The sequence below is a fragment of the Zonotrichia leucophrys genome, chromosome 5 (assembly GCF_028769735.1).
Source record: "Zonotrichia leucophrys gambelii isolate GWCS_2022_RI chromosome 5, RI_Zleu_2.0, whole genome shotgun sequence".
Taxonomy (NCBI): domain Eukaryota; kingdom Metazoa; phylum Chordata; class Aves; order Passeriformes; family Passerellidae; genus Zonotrichia; species Zonotrichia leucophrys.
Window position 1 is genome coordinate 22,553,499 of NC_088175.1, and position 15,900 is coordinate 22,569,398.

General features: G+C 37.1%; 1 protein-coding gene across 2 annotated transcripts in view; it reads left to right on the forward strand.

Annotated features, from left to right (window-relative positions):
* The window catches only part of PRKD1 (protein kinase D1), a 116,640-nt gene extending 102,581 nt beyond the window's left edge, over positions 1-14,059 (forward strand). The window contains exons 17-19 of one of the 2 annotated variants that reach the window (XM_064715052.1): positions 1,020-1,287; positions 10,835-10,920; positions 13,125-14,059. In XM_064715052.1, coding sequence (XP_064571122.1) covers positions 1,020-1,287; positions 10,835-10,920; positions 13,125-13,343 — 573 coding nt within the window. In that variant the 3' untranslated portion in view covers positions 13,344-14,059. The remainder of the gene's footprint in view (positions 1-1,019; positions 1,288-10,834; positions 10,921-13,124) is intronic. The other variant, XM_064715053.1, reaches the window with a different exon arrangement.
* The last annotated feature ends 1,841 nt before the right edge of the window (positions 14,060-15,900 follow it).

A 15,900-nucleotide genomic window follows, 5' to 3' on the forward strand; every position in this document is an offset into this window, starting at 1 on the left:
GATAAATTGTTGTACCTAATAAGTATTTATGTAACCTGTCTGCACAGAATTTTTAGGTAAGAAAAATTGATCACTTATTCAAGCTACTTCATAAAGAAGTTATGTTTGAAAATCCTTGATTCTTGTCATTTGTTTAACTAGATATAATTAAAATATTGAACTAGATTTTCAAGTGTGACATAGCTACTTGTGTGATCATTTCTAATTTGCTCACCATTAAGCACAAATTACTTGGCTGGTTGATTTGCTCCAGAAAGAAAGTTATTTTTCTGAAAATTTGAATAGGGCTCATGAAGAACAAGAGCTTCTTCTTTAATTCTATACGTTTAAATGCCATGTAGATCGCAGGATATTTAAATACACATTCTGACTGGTTATATTTCTCATTAAAAGGTGTTTTTATCAGCTTCTGTTACCTTCAGTCTACAGAATCCATCTATAATTTCCCTCAATCACCCATTTTCAAAATGAGTACTATTGATAATTTTTAGATAATATCAGTATCAGTAATTGGAAGGGAAGGATCTGTACTGAGCTGTTTTAAGCGAGAATTTTGAAGCTGCTTAATCTGTTACTTTGTAGAACTCAGACAAGGAAGTTTGTATAGCTAGAGTATAGCTAGATCCATAATAAAAGAAAAGTGGAAGTTTAAGAACTAACTTTTGTTGCTTGTTTTAAGAGAAAGCCGTAGGTAAAACATTTTTTCTGTTTGCTGTGTTCTTATGCTGTGAATGAAAAGTATTACTATTTATTACTACTTTTATCACAAACCTGAGCTGTTGAGCCTATCCACAACAGTGTTTTACTCATGGAATGAAGGAACAGAAGAGATACAATGGAGTGGTATTCCAGTCTACTGTTTCAGTGGAATAAGAATATTCCTCTCAAAGAGGAGTTTAAAAAAAAGTAGCCTTGAAGGAGCAGTAGAGATGTGTCTTGCAACTAACTGATGATTCCCCAACTGTGTATTTGATAATAAAATTAATGTATGTCTTACTATAGGATTTTTCATTAAACAGGTAAAACTTTGTGACTTTGGCTTTGCCCGAATCATTGGAGAGAAATCATTTAGGCGTTCAGTTGTGGGAACACCAGCCTACCTTGCTCCAGAGGTTCTGAGAAACAAAGGCTATAACAGATCTCTGGATATGTGGTCAGTGGGTGTCATCATTTATGTAAGCCTCAGTGGTACCTTTCCATTCAACGAAGATGAAGACATACATGACCAAATCCAGAATGCTGCTTTCATGTATCCACCTAATCCATGGAAGGAAATTTCTCTTGAAGGTAATACCTGTTTGTGGTTGCTCTTATTTAAGTGCTCAAAAGAGTAGATGTATTTTACTTTTATATTTTTTCCTTTTCATAATAGAATTTAAAAAAGAAAAAAAAAAAATTCCAGTAATGTAATGTGTCTGTTTTGTGCTATCAACTGCTATAGGCATTTCCTGCAGAGCACGTGTAGACTGCATATGGCATAATCTCCTAGCATGGGATCGCTCCAGGAGGTGTTGAAGGAGGCACATAACCACCTACAGATGAGATTGCTATAGAATCTGTGGGGAGCTTAAGCTGCTGTAATTGGTCTTGTGTATATTCATTTATGTACCTCATCATTCAGCTCTATTGCATCTGCAGTCTGTTTCTTGTTCTACTTGTTCCAGTAATTGAGTTTGGTTTCAATTGGATGCTGTACTCTGATATCTTTGTGTGGGGAAGATAAAAGTGAACAATTCTGTAGACGAGATTTCAGGAACAGTGTGAGAAAATGTCATACAAGAGACTTTATGCAGGGGGAAAAGGCTTGGAGATAACTGTGAGACCTTTGAAACTCGAGTTCTGGTCAATGGCATCAAAGACTTTTGATAAAAAACGAAAGAACAATGTGACTAATTCACTAGGAACATCTTTAAAGAAGGTAAATTAGTTCTATTAAAAACGTGTCTAAACACAACTAAGTAGGCCATTTAAAAAAACAGGCACTTCTGGTTTCACTAACATTTTCACGTACGTAGCATTTTCAGGCAATTTGATTTTCTTTGCGATTTTTTTTTTTTTTTTAGTCCAGAGTTCTACAGGATTGTAAGTCTTAAAGCAAAGAAACATTATAAGCACCTGATCTTATATCCTTTTCTGAACTGTAATATGTGCTAAACTGAATTACAATACTAGCCTTTATAATTTCTGGTATTTACAGTACCGTTTTTCTGCTTTTCAGGTGATGTGTTTAACATACTGGTTAAGCATAGTTTAGAGTAGTGTGCCTAATGCTTACTAAATATTGCAGCCATGTGAGATTCTCTTCTGAAAATGCTCTGAGAGCATTGTTTGTTATTTTATCTCAGTGGCAGATGAAGTTTGAAATCTGTTGAAAAAAAAAAAAAGCTATAAATCTGCACAATTACACACTGAAGTTCTCCTGAACCTCCACACACTTTGATATGTAAGCTGACAGAATCTGTTGGCAGCAATGCTTTATCTGTCGCTAGAGATAAGCAAACAGCAATCAACACAGGGGAAGCTGCAAGAAATTGTCTCCCACAAGTTTCTGCTGTGGTAGACAGAAGATCAATTTTTGCACTCAGAGGTGAAGATTCAGTAGAGCACCTACAGAAAACTCACCTACTTGGGTGTTATCTCTCCATTTGTAGAATCACAGCCTTCATTAAGGGTTGATGGATAGCAGGCTGCAAGCATGCAGAAGGGAGGGAAACACACTAACTAATTACTAAATTAAAATCTGCTTATACATTGTGATTTTATTACATATTTTGGATTGCTCAGTGATGAACCACTCTATTTACTCTAAATGAAAACCTGGAAAATGCCTGAAGAGATTCCATTATGTCTAACAGAGGGAGTTGAAGTCTCGATAAGGCTGATTTTTAGAGCTCAATTTTGAACTCAGATTCCATATTACTTAGGGAAAATAAAGGAATGTTTTTCTCAAGTCCTGCTTCACTCTCCTGCACAGATTGTGAGTGGGCAGGAGCTGCCCCTGTGGACCTGCTGGCTCCATCCAGTGTCTGTTACCTCTGACAGGGCAGCATGGTTAAAATGCAAACCTGTCCTGGTGTCCTAATGCGTCTGATCCGGATTGCAGTTCTGAACAGTGCCATGTTAATTAATGCCATAAATGATTGTGTCATTTAGGGGACAAACACAGATTATTTTAAAGGTTTTATGAAGGAACTTCTGCATGCCTATTGCAGAGATTGGTGCTAAGGAAAGGCGAACAGCAGTTGAATCTTTTGTGTCATGTCCATGATTATTACTGTGACTCAGAGAGAGGTCTATAACCTCTTGCAACTGTAGCTGTTCCAGTGCTCTCTTCAGACCACTGCTCATGTAAAAAGTTTAAGAATGGCTAAACTTTGTTATTCCCATCTTCTATTTTTATTGTAATCAGAGAGGGAAAAACATTTATTTCTTTGAATTCAAAAGATAGCACAGCAGTTAGAGTGAATTATGCTGTGTTTAGCACCACTTTGGCTTTAGTGCACACCACATGCTCTTCCTGATACTTCCTAAACAGCAGCATATTAGTTTGTGAGCTGGAAGGCAGAGGGTAGTGAAACTTTAAAAGAACAAAAAAAAGAGACGGATCATATGTAAACAATGTATCTGGAAAAGTAACAGCAATGGTAAAGTAGCATTAATATTCCCAATATATGTTACTTAGTCAATTACTGGTCTTTAAGTAAAATTGGCTTTTCAAATTTTAAATTGCACTGATGAGGTGACAGATTAATAAAAACCACATGACTCATAATAATTTAAACTGCATGGTAATATAAATAATATATTTAATGTCTAATGGATTCGGAGGAAAAGCACATGGAGATAAGTTGTGTTTTGGAGGAAAAGTGTGCCATATTGGGTAATATTCTGGTGAGCGTTGATTTTCTTGATAGTAACTTTTTCTGTAGCATTTTGTAGCAATTCTCAAAATCTGCAGTCACAAGCCAAGAAAAAAGACAGAACTTATTTGAAGATAAGTTGATGGTGATGGTGACTTAAAAATATTAAGCATTCAGAAAATATGCTTAATATTTTTAAGTCACCATCCACAGTTGTCTTCTCTGCCAGTCATTTATATGGTCTAGTCATTCACTGAGTCCTCTCTTTCCATAATGTGTGTGTCCGATGTCATAACCCCTAGATTAATTTCATCAACTCTTCCTGATGAGAAATTTAGCTTTTCTGTGTAGTGCTTTGTCCTTCCATTTATCCATTTAAGATATCCTTTTATCCAACGTAAGAAAACGAAGACTTTCCAGTTTTGTAGGTTTCTCCTTAGGGAGTTCTGATTTTTACCTAAGTGGCTGCATTTTTCCATATTTTTCCAGTAACTTCACTCTTTCAAAAGGCCACATCCCAAGATCTGATTCTGTTTTGAGATGTCTAAATAAGATTGTAACACCTTGCTGTAGATAGGTAGTTTTTGTGGTAGATGTTTGGTATGTTTTAGAAAACCAGGTTTTGTTAGAGCCATTCAGCAATTCATTGCCCAGTCTATTTCTGCTCTCTCTTCAATGTTTGTTAAGCCAGGCCGCATTTCCAAATTCTGAATTGCTGTATGACAATTTGAACTTAATTCAGTCCTCATTGTGGCATTTTGCTAGATACTGATGTAGAGGAATCTACTTGCAGAATTCCTGTCTATTTTATAACTTGAAATTTCACATGTCTCAAACATGGAACCTGTTTTCAACAGCTTTGCTGTTTGTTTCCAGTTTTAACCTTCCAGTCTACCAAACTTGCATCATCTCAAGAGATTTATTTTTACTTCACTACATGACACAAGAAATAAATATTGCTAAATATAAAGATAGAACTCCATTATGGATTTTTTCTCTCTGTCTGTTAGTATATTTTATGTACTATGACTTCACTGTGGTAGCTATTCTTTTGAACTGTATCGTCCTAAAATGTGCTCTATCAAGATTGGAATTATTCATAGTGTGTTTCATTGTACTGTCCTATTTTCATAAAACATTGCATTCATAACTCTTTTTTCATCAGCTACCACCAACACAGCTATTGCTACCAACCTGATGGGCTGTGTGATGTACATCACACATTGTGAATTAGGTGCTTCACATAACTTAATATTATTAGAATAACTTGGGAAGAAACAATGCCATTCCTATAATGCTTTAAATTTGGTCATGGTGTCCCTGTTACAATGCTTTGTAGTTATATATAAATGCCATGGCTGCCTTTGAGTCAGTATTTATTTATACTTCTTCCAGATAATGTGAATAGAAAACTCTGAGTGCTTCACACATTAATGAGAAAGTCACATGAATGAATGAGCATTGGGTGTCAGGAGGTCAATGCATGTTATAGCTCAAAGATGCTCTCTGCCTCTGTAAATGTTTAGCTAGTTGAAAAGAAGGTCTTGGCTCTTCTTACACATTTGCTTGGATAAAGTAGTATTGGGAAACCTCACTTGTAGGGTACAGCTTAGAATTGATAAGGATTTCTTTTGAGAGTACAGCTGAATCTGTGTGCCTGAAAATCTCAGCCAACTGAAGATCATTTTATGCTAAAATAACTGCATGTACACTGGAGCATTTGTCAACAAAGCTGTATTGACTAGCACCAGGAAGGGGGTGTGTGTGTATGAAAAAATTATAATAATGATGACCTCTAATCAATTAACCTATTCTTAGAAAAATCCAGGGTCTAGGAAGTCCTGGACATCCTGTATTAGTTGAAGCAACTTAAATTTGTACAAATGATGGCAGTAAGAGTAGGTAGTATTCTAGGTGTATTTTAAAATTCTTAATCAATTATAAATTTATCATTAATTTAGGACTGCTTCTTTTTAATATCCTTCAGGTGATTTCTGGTTTATAACTTTTTACATAAGTTTAAATCTGTAGGGAATGACTAAATTAATGATATGTTTGTAACAGGGTTTTTAAGATATTTTGTAAACTTTTGCATTTATATGCAGGGTACGTCCTAGCTGAGTTAAAGCAGTCATTCCTGTGAAAACCAATTATTCTGTTATTTTGATACTTAGAGTGAAAATTGTGACTTTGTCCGTACTACAATTATTTATTTGGCATATTAATAAACTTGCATAAGCAGTACAGAGTCATGAACCTCCTGACTGTGGAGGTTCTTTCCAGTGAATTGAAAGAGCTATCTTTGCTAAAATCAAAGGGATACAGAACTTTCTGAAGTTTGCATTTGAATTTTTCTGTCGGGGATTCTGCTGAATGATCCCCTATCTAAAAGGCCAGTACTCATTCTGCTGGAGAAGTTGGCTAGTTTATTCCCTTTAACAAAGTCTCCAGCTCCTAGAACTTTATAAGTCTTCAACTGACTGTTTACACTATCATGAAAGGTAAGCCAGGTGCCCATAAAAAGGTAAACAGGAGTCCATAAAAGTGTTAGAAAAAGCACTTCCATAATCCTCTCAGAACTTTCACTCAGGTTGCCTTCTTGGTGATAACCTGGTGCATTCCCCTAGATTGTGTGCAGAGCAGAGGTGGTCTTTCTTAATGCTCTCAATTTACTTAATTATAGATTTTACAGAGGAATACTATAAAATTTTATAAAATTTTATAAAGCTCCTAAAATGTCTGGTAAGGATTACTTTGAAACCTGATTTAAAATAAAAAATCAGTGAAAATTCATGAAAATACTTAAAAATACTATTTAATTACTACCCTCTCCTCAAAACTGCTTCATCTTCTTAGACAGAATATTTAATTTTGTAACAGATGATGCCCAAATTTCGCCCCCTGAAGTTGTATGTCTAAAATAAATCTTTATGCCTTCCAAATTTTTATCTTCAGTGTTTTTAAGCAGTACAACTCAAAATTTAATTGTCAAACAATTATTTATTTTTAATTCAGAAATTGAGTGAACATGAATCTTACTGTTCATTTTACATGAATTGAAGCCAGACTAAACTTTGTAAGATAGTGGCTGTCAGGATGCTGTCAGAACTGGATGGGAGTTTTGTGAATTTAAACACAGAGAAAAACAGTGAACTTTTCACAGATCTTTTAAGCATTTTAATTCCAGCACTTACAATATTGTTACTAAACTTCCTAGATTCTTCTTTGCTTTACCCTGTTCTTTTGTTGCCTTGCCTGTATCTATCACTTGCATCTTGGCTACTGTTACTCAGACAGAACTCTTACAGGTTCTACAAGTGGCATTTCTTGAATTGCATGATTTCCTAATAAAAAGTGGCAAAGACTCTTAGCTGTTGAAGCTCATATTTTCTTCTTTCACCTAAGTTTGAAAACTTTGAGTAATAAAGCAAATAAAATTGTATCAGATAGTTTGAGTTTCTACTTCAGGTGTACTTCTAGTAGTCATGTTTAATTTCTGCTTATTTATTTATTTGTGCTTATTTCTTAAGAGGCAAGGGATAGACAAAACTTTCCTGGCAAAAAGAACTCTAGATAAAAAACGAAACAAACAGCAAAACTGGTCACAGAGACAGCAATATTGCAGTGGTGAAACAAGCAGCCTGTCTGTGTAAACTGTTTTCAAGTGCTTGGTGCTGACAATTGTAACCATCCAGGGAAACTGCCTTTTCCCCCTCATCATAGTTTTCTTCCCTGTCTTTTTTTGTGCACCTTCTCTAGTGATTTTTTTCTAGACCAGTGCCTTTCTGGTCTGTTCAACAAGCCATTTGTAATTTCCCCGAAGAATACAAAGAAATTTGTTATTACACTTAATACATCCTTGTCCTGAAGTGAAAAAAGGGGCAGAGGGGCCCCTTGTCCTGTTGTAACTTGCGGGAAGTTGAATAGCTAAATATGATATCCTCACTTGTGAGGCTCACAGCCATATCTGCTTCCAGTGGGTTGCACAGAAGGAATGTAATAGAGACATTATCAACCCTCAATGGGTGCTTGACAGTTACCGAGGCACATGCTGGGATATGTGCACCTACATCACAGCAGTTACCAGGACAATCAACCTCTCATCAAGTTCTTGACCTGTTTTCCAAACTGAGATTCATAGTAAATGATTGAAAAATGAACTCTGAAGATCATGCACACCCAAATACCACTGAAAATAATAAAGAAATGGTAGCCCTACTAAATTCACATTCAGCACTGGCTTATATACCAAAAGACAGACTGAAGTCTTACCCTTAAATTCAGCAGTATTAAAGTAAGTTGGACAGTTGTTGCAGAAGATGCTGATGTTTGTTGATACCCAGATCTTCTGCAGTGGGTAAGGGACTATGTTTTCCTCTTTGAAACATCAGATAAAAACAACTATCACTACTTTTTGATAGGTGGCATCAAAGCCGTTGTGTATGACTGACTTCCCAATCTCTTCCCCACAGCTTGGAACCTGAGAATGTCTCATATGAATAAAGAGGAAGAGGGTTACCCCAGTATTTTGGAAAAGAAATGAGTTTTAAGAATGATGCCGTCTGTCAGTAATGGTCCTACTGGATATCCACTGACTTTCTTATCCTACATATAGTTCACCAGCATTTTGAGAGGGAGCAAAATAAACACAAGTTAGAAAATTTAGCATTAACTGTACTTGATGCTAAAAGAGTCAGTAGATAACAATCTGTTTGTCTACAATAGAAAAGTAAAATTAGGACCATCTGTTCCAGGAAAAGAATGGCTCAGAGCCTCTGGCAATGCTTTCTTTGTCAAAAGTCCTGAGATTTATTTTCTGTCATTCCCGTGATTGCTCTGATTTCCAAGACAGTATTCATCACCAGGAAGTCAGGGCTGCTTTAGTGATAGTCTCCCATTGCCAAGAATAGGTTTGTCTATCAAATTAACTGCATAAATTCAGATAGACTGCCATGTGCATTCCCATTTTCCTGGATATTGTTTTCATTGTTTTCTGCCCCATGACAGAAGCACACATAAAGCCCTAGATGGCAAATCGAGCCTGCAGAGAGGAAGCCTCTGTTAAAAAAGAAAAGCTTTTCCATATTGTTGTACAAAATACAACCTCAGAGATAATTGGTTTAAAGAATTCTGTCTCATCTCATACTCTTAAAACAGACAAGATGATTATTCAGCTCCTTTAATACCCAGCTGGCAACAACATTCATCTGACGTGTTTCAGACCCGGTGCCCCTCAGTGGTGCCATGGGTCTGTGTTACTTTCGAGACCAACTTGCCCTGTCACCATGATATAAACAGAGAAATAAAGATATAAACCAGCATACTTTGGACAAGCCAAGGGATAATGTGATGAAATGGAAAAATTGCAGGAATATTATCATTCCTTGTGGCTAGTCAGTTATTCTGGAATAGCAATAACTTTCCACCAGAACTCGTGCTGAACATTTAGCACCACCTAATATGATTTAACCTCCTTTCATTATAGCCTCTTTTTTTTTTTTTTTAATGTTTTTCTGTAATTGCATTCAAAGCTCAGCAGTCTCATTACAGAGATTTTTCCAAATGGGTCACTCATTGCAGTTCCATGCATTGGTCATTGGCTCATGGGTCTCAGGTCTCATCCCTTCAGGCACCACAGCCCACATACCTACAGGGTGAAAGAGTTGGCTTTGTTCAGCCTGGAAAAGATATTTTCCAGGGGAGTCCATATAGCACCTTGAACTACCTAAAGGAGGCTACAAGAGACCTTTTACAAGAGCATGTTGTGATGGGGTAATTGCTTTTAACTGAAAGAGGGCAGGTTTAGGTTGCTTATTAGGAGAAATTTCTTGACTCTGACGGTGATGATACAGTGGGACAGGTTGCTCAGAGAGGTTGTGCATGCCCCATCTGTGGAAGTGTTCAAGATCAATTGAGCAATCCAATCTAGTAGAAGGTCTCCCTACCCATGGTAGTAGAGTTGGATCTTTAAGGACCTTTTCAACCTAAACTATTCTGTGATTCTGTGAACCTCAGTGAATCATTGACTCTAAAACCACAGAAGTCATGAAAGTGTTAAAGATGCCCTTCTCACTTTTCTGACACTGCCTACTGTTGACTAGCAAGTAGAAGCAATGCTCAGTTCAAAAGAATAGTATTGCAAGACTTGATGACTTACAAAACCTAATTTCTCCACTCAGGGACTGGGAAGGTGCTGCTGTCAGTTGTGACATTGAAAGTCTCAGAAAAATATATACATATATATTGTTTACTGTGGTACCTGAAGAATGCTGTTCTTGGGAGGAAAGTGTTAAAGCTGGAAGATTTGGCAATGAGGGAGTATTTTTACTTGAAGTGACCTTGCACCTTGCTGCTAAAAATGTTGGTGTAGGAAAGCTCCATTTATTATGCTGAGTGTTGCTCATCCTCTGCCTCTTTTGAGAAGTAGAATTCACTTGTAGAGACAGCAGACTCTCACAGACAGGCTTGAGCCTCGTGCTGGAGAGAGATCACAGAAGCACAGCCTTGAGAGGAACTGGGGGTGCCACAGCCCTGTGATATATCGGGGCTGGCAGTGCCCCCCTTCTGCCAGGATGAGCTGAGCCCAGCAGAGCAGAGCTGGTGTCCCGGTGCCTGTGCAATGGAATAAACCTCCTCCTTGCATTTCACCTGTGGCTTGGTGGTTGCCTTGGTTGCTTCCATGTGTCAAATCACACAACTGTAGACCTCACATGAGGTTTTTTTTCTCTTGAGCAGGATACGCATGAGAATTACTTTCAAGCAACTGTTCAGTAAAATAGTTTTAATGCCATTAGGAAGGGTTGCATGGGTGCCTGCAGGTACATCAGCATTGACTGCAATTTGTAAAAAGCTGGAGTGAGAAGGGATAACTGCCCTCTTTTTACAAGCACCATGTCTGTGTAGCTCTCTGTTTGCATGTCTTAGCTGAAACAAATACATTTGAACTAACATTTTCCAATATTATTTCTTTTCAGCTATTGATCTCATAAATAATTTATTGCAAGTGAAAATGAGAAAGCGCTACAGTGTGGACAAGACGTTAAGCCACCCATGGTTACAGGTACTTCTCCAAATTCCATGTTTTTACTTTTGCATTTGGACTCCAAACATATAAAAAAAATCTTCATCTTTAAGTAGAATCGAAAAAAATCTACTAACCTGAATATTATTTTAGGTCCTTAGAAGCTCATGCTTGTTCACCAATTTACCTATGGTTTCTCATTAATTTCTGAAATATTAGATTCCAATACTAAACAGCCTCATGCTGTCAGAATACATTAAAAAATATTTTATCATTTTTGTCTACTTAGAAAATTACATATATTAAAAAATTCCTTGTAGTCATTTGACTTACATTATTTCATTGCCTGCGGTTTACTCTGATTCACTTCTTATTAAAATTATTCAACGATTTTTCACTTTACAGTCATCACAAAAACTAATGAAATTGTGTGCTTGCCAAGAAAATACATTAACCACATTCAACTGAATTCTTCAAGTGAAAACTGAGATATAAGGAATTTTTAAGATGCTAGCAGTCTCTGTCTTGTGCTCACCATATGATATGGTAATCTTTTTTTTTATCCTGGCAGCAGCCAAATCACTGCAAGTTCAAGGCCCAAGACAAAGCAGTGAGGAGCCAGGGTCTGTTCCAGCATCCCCAGCCGAGGAGCAGGGAGGCCTGGGGGCAGCCCAGGCCAGGGCACTGCGTCCCTCCCTGGAGATGAGGACAGGCTGAGGCCAGACAGATGCATCAGCCTGTCGCATCTCCCAGAGGAGCTCTGTTTACATCTAGGAAAGTAATCATGGCACAGGCATGGCATAGACCAGATGCATAATCCCCAATCCCAAAGGAATCTTTATCAAACCAGAAAACTGAGTCCTACTTCAGTGTGTTATAGCTGGTACTGTCTCTCAAAGTAGATGGTGACCTTCTTGTATAGGAGGAAAAGGGCTGTAACTGCTCATGCTGCATCCCACCTTTCTCAGGGATGTTTATCTGGAGCTTGCTCTCTTACCCTTAGATTTCCTGTCCCTCACTAGTTCTTTTCCTCCAAGACCACTCTTCTGCCTGGCAGCCATCGCAGAACGCATTTGCTTGAGTCTGTGGGGACCAGAAGTGTCTGGGCTGAGGTCTACAGCAAGGATGCTGGCTGTCTCATGTGACAGGACAGGGTCCTTCTCCTCTAGATCCACTTTTATTGCTTGTGTACTAGTGAGTGGAGGTGAACTAAGATGAGGCAGTTCAGCAGCAGCTCTAGCCCCAGGGATGGGATGAGTCCTCTGTCTAGAAGAGTCCTGCCTTGCAGGCTAAGGAAAGATAAGAGTGGTTATTTTTCCTTACAGGGCAGTGAGACTTAGTGGTGTTCTCTGAGAGGATGACTCTAAGAAATAAGCCAAAGTATATGTGATACTACAGATGAAAGCTTTATGCGTTTACTTTGTTTAGGCTTTCTGGTGCTTTGGCTATGTGGTTAGGGCTGTGTCTTAGGCTGAGACAAGGGGAAGGAGAAAAAAGAAAACTGGATACAGGATCATGAGGAGAGGGTTAGTCTGCATGGGGCTAGGATTGGCTCTATTACTGCAGCTTCATGTGTTCTTTGGGTGGGAATAAGAAAAGAAATTATTAAACTTGCATATTTTGGGCAGATGAGTGGCTGCAGTGCATAATGGTCTAAACAGCATGAGACTCAAACTAACTTCCATCCTTAAATTTGACTGTCAACATGGAGTTCCAAACTACCTTAATGTTTAGATGTATGCATTTCTTTGAGGAAACCAGTAATTGCCCAAGTTCAGAAAAGGAGATTTTTCTATCCCAAGCTGAATTTGTGTTCTGCATTATTATACTGAGATACAGACTTAGCTGTCTTGACTGATACAGATCACTAGAATGTATTTGTATGATTTAAAGATGTTTCTTCTTCCTTATTCATCTTGTGACTAGAAGGAGGAATTGCTTTACCACCATGCCTCAGTTAGATATTATGGCAATCTATACATATCTGTACATTTTGCAAAACAACCTGTAAAGCTCAATACTATAATTGTGACAATTCAATTAAATTAATTTATTAAAAAATCTCTAGAGATGAAATTTATATCTTTAGGCAGATTTCACATTTATATAAGATTTTTTCCGTTGTAGAGCAATAGGGATGATCCTTTGATAACTGAGTTAATAGCACTTTGAGTGTTATTGATAGCAAAGGGAGTATACTTTATTTCAGGAAATTTAAAAGTAATACTGTTATTCTTTTCCAGGACTACCAAACCTGGTTAGATTTAAGGGAACTGGAATGTAAAATGGGGGAACGTTACATCACCCATGAAAGTGATGACTCCCGGTGGGAACAGTATTCAGAAGAACATGGATTGCAGTATCCAGCACACCTTATCAGTCCAAGTGCTAACCATAACGAAAACACCAAGCTAGAAGAAACAGAAATGAAAGCCCTCAGTGAGCGTGTCAGCATCCTTTAAGTTACATCCCCTATAATCTGTCAAAACACTGTGGAATTAATAAATACATACGGTCAGGTTTAACGTTTGCCTTGCAGAACTGCCATTATTTTCTGTCAGATGGGAACAAAGCTGTTATGCTGTTACACTGTTGATATATCTGAGTTGCCAAGACAAATCAACAGAAACATTTTTGTGTGACCAACTGTGTTGTATTTACAAAAGTTCCCAGAAACACTAAACTTGTTATTGTGAATGATTCATGTTGTATTTAATGTATTAAAACCTGTCTCCACGGTGCCTTTGCAAACTAGTGGTTTTCTTACTTGAGCCTCATTTTGGTAAGAGAGAACTTTCCCGGGAAGATCTCGGGGGTATTTTGTGCATCGTTAGTATTGTAATTGTAAGCAAACTCTTGAAGAGTAGATTATAACTGCTGTTCTGTGAACAACTTCTACCATTTGGATAAAAGCTTTATTTAGTGTTCTAAAAATAGAAAAGGCAAAAAATAATGAATTGCATAGAATTGTACAGTTTCAGATAACCTGTGTATTTGTATGTTCATGTATATAGATACACATGCACCCAGTATAACTTGCTCTTAAGCCTAAATGCCTTAGTAAAATATAAGCTGCAGCATGTCAGTTGTATTTCCCCTTTTCTTAAAATATTCTTCTCTATTATGAATATTCTCTAACATGTACATTCAAAAACTAAATAACGTGTTGACTTTGTGTATGTTTTCAATAAAAGTCTTGTTAAAATAGGTTCATTGATGAAACTTTTTGTTTAAAATAACCCTGGAGTGGCATCAGAAGTATATAGAATAAATTAACTCATCAATAAGAAGACAGCGTGGAGGTAGGTGGGAAAATGCTGCTGGACAACCTCTGTTCCTTTCACACATATTTTATGAGAACCTAATGGATCTGATTTTGTTCAGTTTTGAAACACACTGAGGGAGTGGGGAAGTTGATGCATTAAAAGAATTTTAGTTTTTTGAGAAATGCTCTGCTTCTGCTTTTCCACTGAGTTCCACTGAACTGCATATCTTTCTTGCTCTTCTTCCCCTGAAAACTTTAAAGATGCTAATTTTCATTTCTTACTATTACTTAGACTACCAATGCTAAGCTATTTAGTTTTAACAGTGAGAGATATTCTTGCTGCACTATAAAAACACATGACAGAGGAATTCACTAAAAGGCTGAAATTTATTCTACGCCGTTTTCTGTCTTGGAAAAAAAACCAGTTAATGTATAGGTTGTAATGTAAGACTGAGGTTAAAAATGTAAAGATGCGTTGGGCTAGAGGTGGAAGTACGCAAAGATAAGAGCTAATAGCCACATATGGTAAAGCTCCACTGCTCAAATATTGGCTTTATGTTAGAGTCATGAGCTCTTCATTAGATAAATTCATTCTTTCATTGAAGAAGAGCTTTGTCCTGAGAAAATTTTTGCCAGATACACAACATCATTAAAACCAGAAGAATTTTTCCTCTGTATTTTACACCTCTGCTGGACGTTTATTATGTACCATAGCGAAAATGAAGAAAAGGCACCTCTATTCAAACAGAAAAAAATATATTCTAGAAAATTAAAAAGTACTGTGAAAAAATATTTATAAATCTATTTTCCTTCCTCCCCACTTTCTTTTGCTACTTCCACTTCCAAAAAAACCAAAATCCTTTTCTGCTTAAGGTCTCTCATAATCATGGCCTTTTGACATGTTCTGAAGAAGTTCTTGTTGGGCAAGGTCAAATGTGTCGACTATTCTGCCATGCTGCATTTTTCTTCCATATCTATATTTTCTGTCAGGATGTTCCTACAAGGCTAAGTATTGGCTAATCGTTGGCCATTGTTTATTTTTCTTTCAGCCTTAACCTTAATCGTCAATTGACAGTAAAGTAAACATGAAAATAGAGTTGGGCTGAGTATCAAATTTTCTGTTAGTAAAAGTGCACGTGCTTGAGTATATTTAAAAGTAAGTCCACTTACAGGTGCACTGATGGACTCATGGATGTAGGAAGATTATATCTGTTCCATTCTATGAGTACTCCAGGGGTCAAGACAAAGAAACTAACTTTTCTAAGAGGAAATCAGGACAATTACCAGAGTCATATAAACTTTTTTCAGATGCTGTTATTATGATTGCTCATAAGGAGCCCGGATATCACAGAAGTGCATTAATTGTCTTGTGTCATTCCCTTGGTATTAACCAGCAACAGATTTAAAGTTCTGCTTTCATATTGCTCAATTTAGATGAATTGGGATTTTAGTAGTTGACTTGGTTTCATTTACAATTAATGTACTAACTCTTGAGCAAAGGTGGTTTCCAACAAAATAGTCTCAGAAATATGAAATAACATACTGGCGCTCTGTTCTTAATCATGGATAGTAGTGTAGAAATTAGGTGGGAAAGCAAAACACTGTAACTTTCAACAGCATGTCTAACAAGATGGGTGACAAAAACTGCAACTTTCAGTGAAAAATGAAGAACATTGAGTACTTCCACTAAATCCCAGTGTCTGCTGATTTCTTTCATAACAAAGGTCGTCTTGCACATGACTTTGCTCAGCACA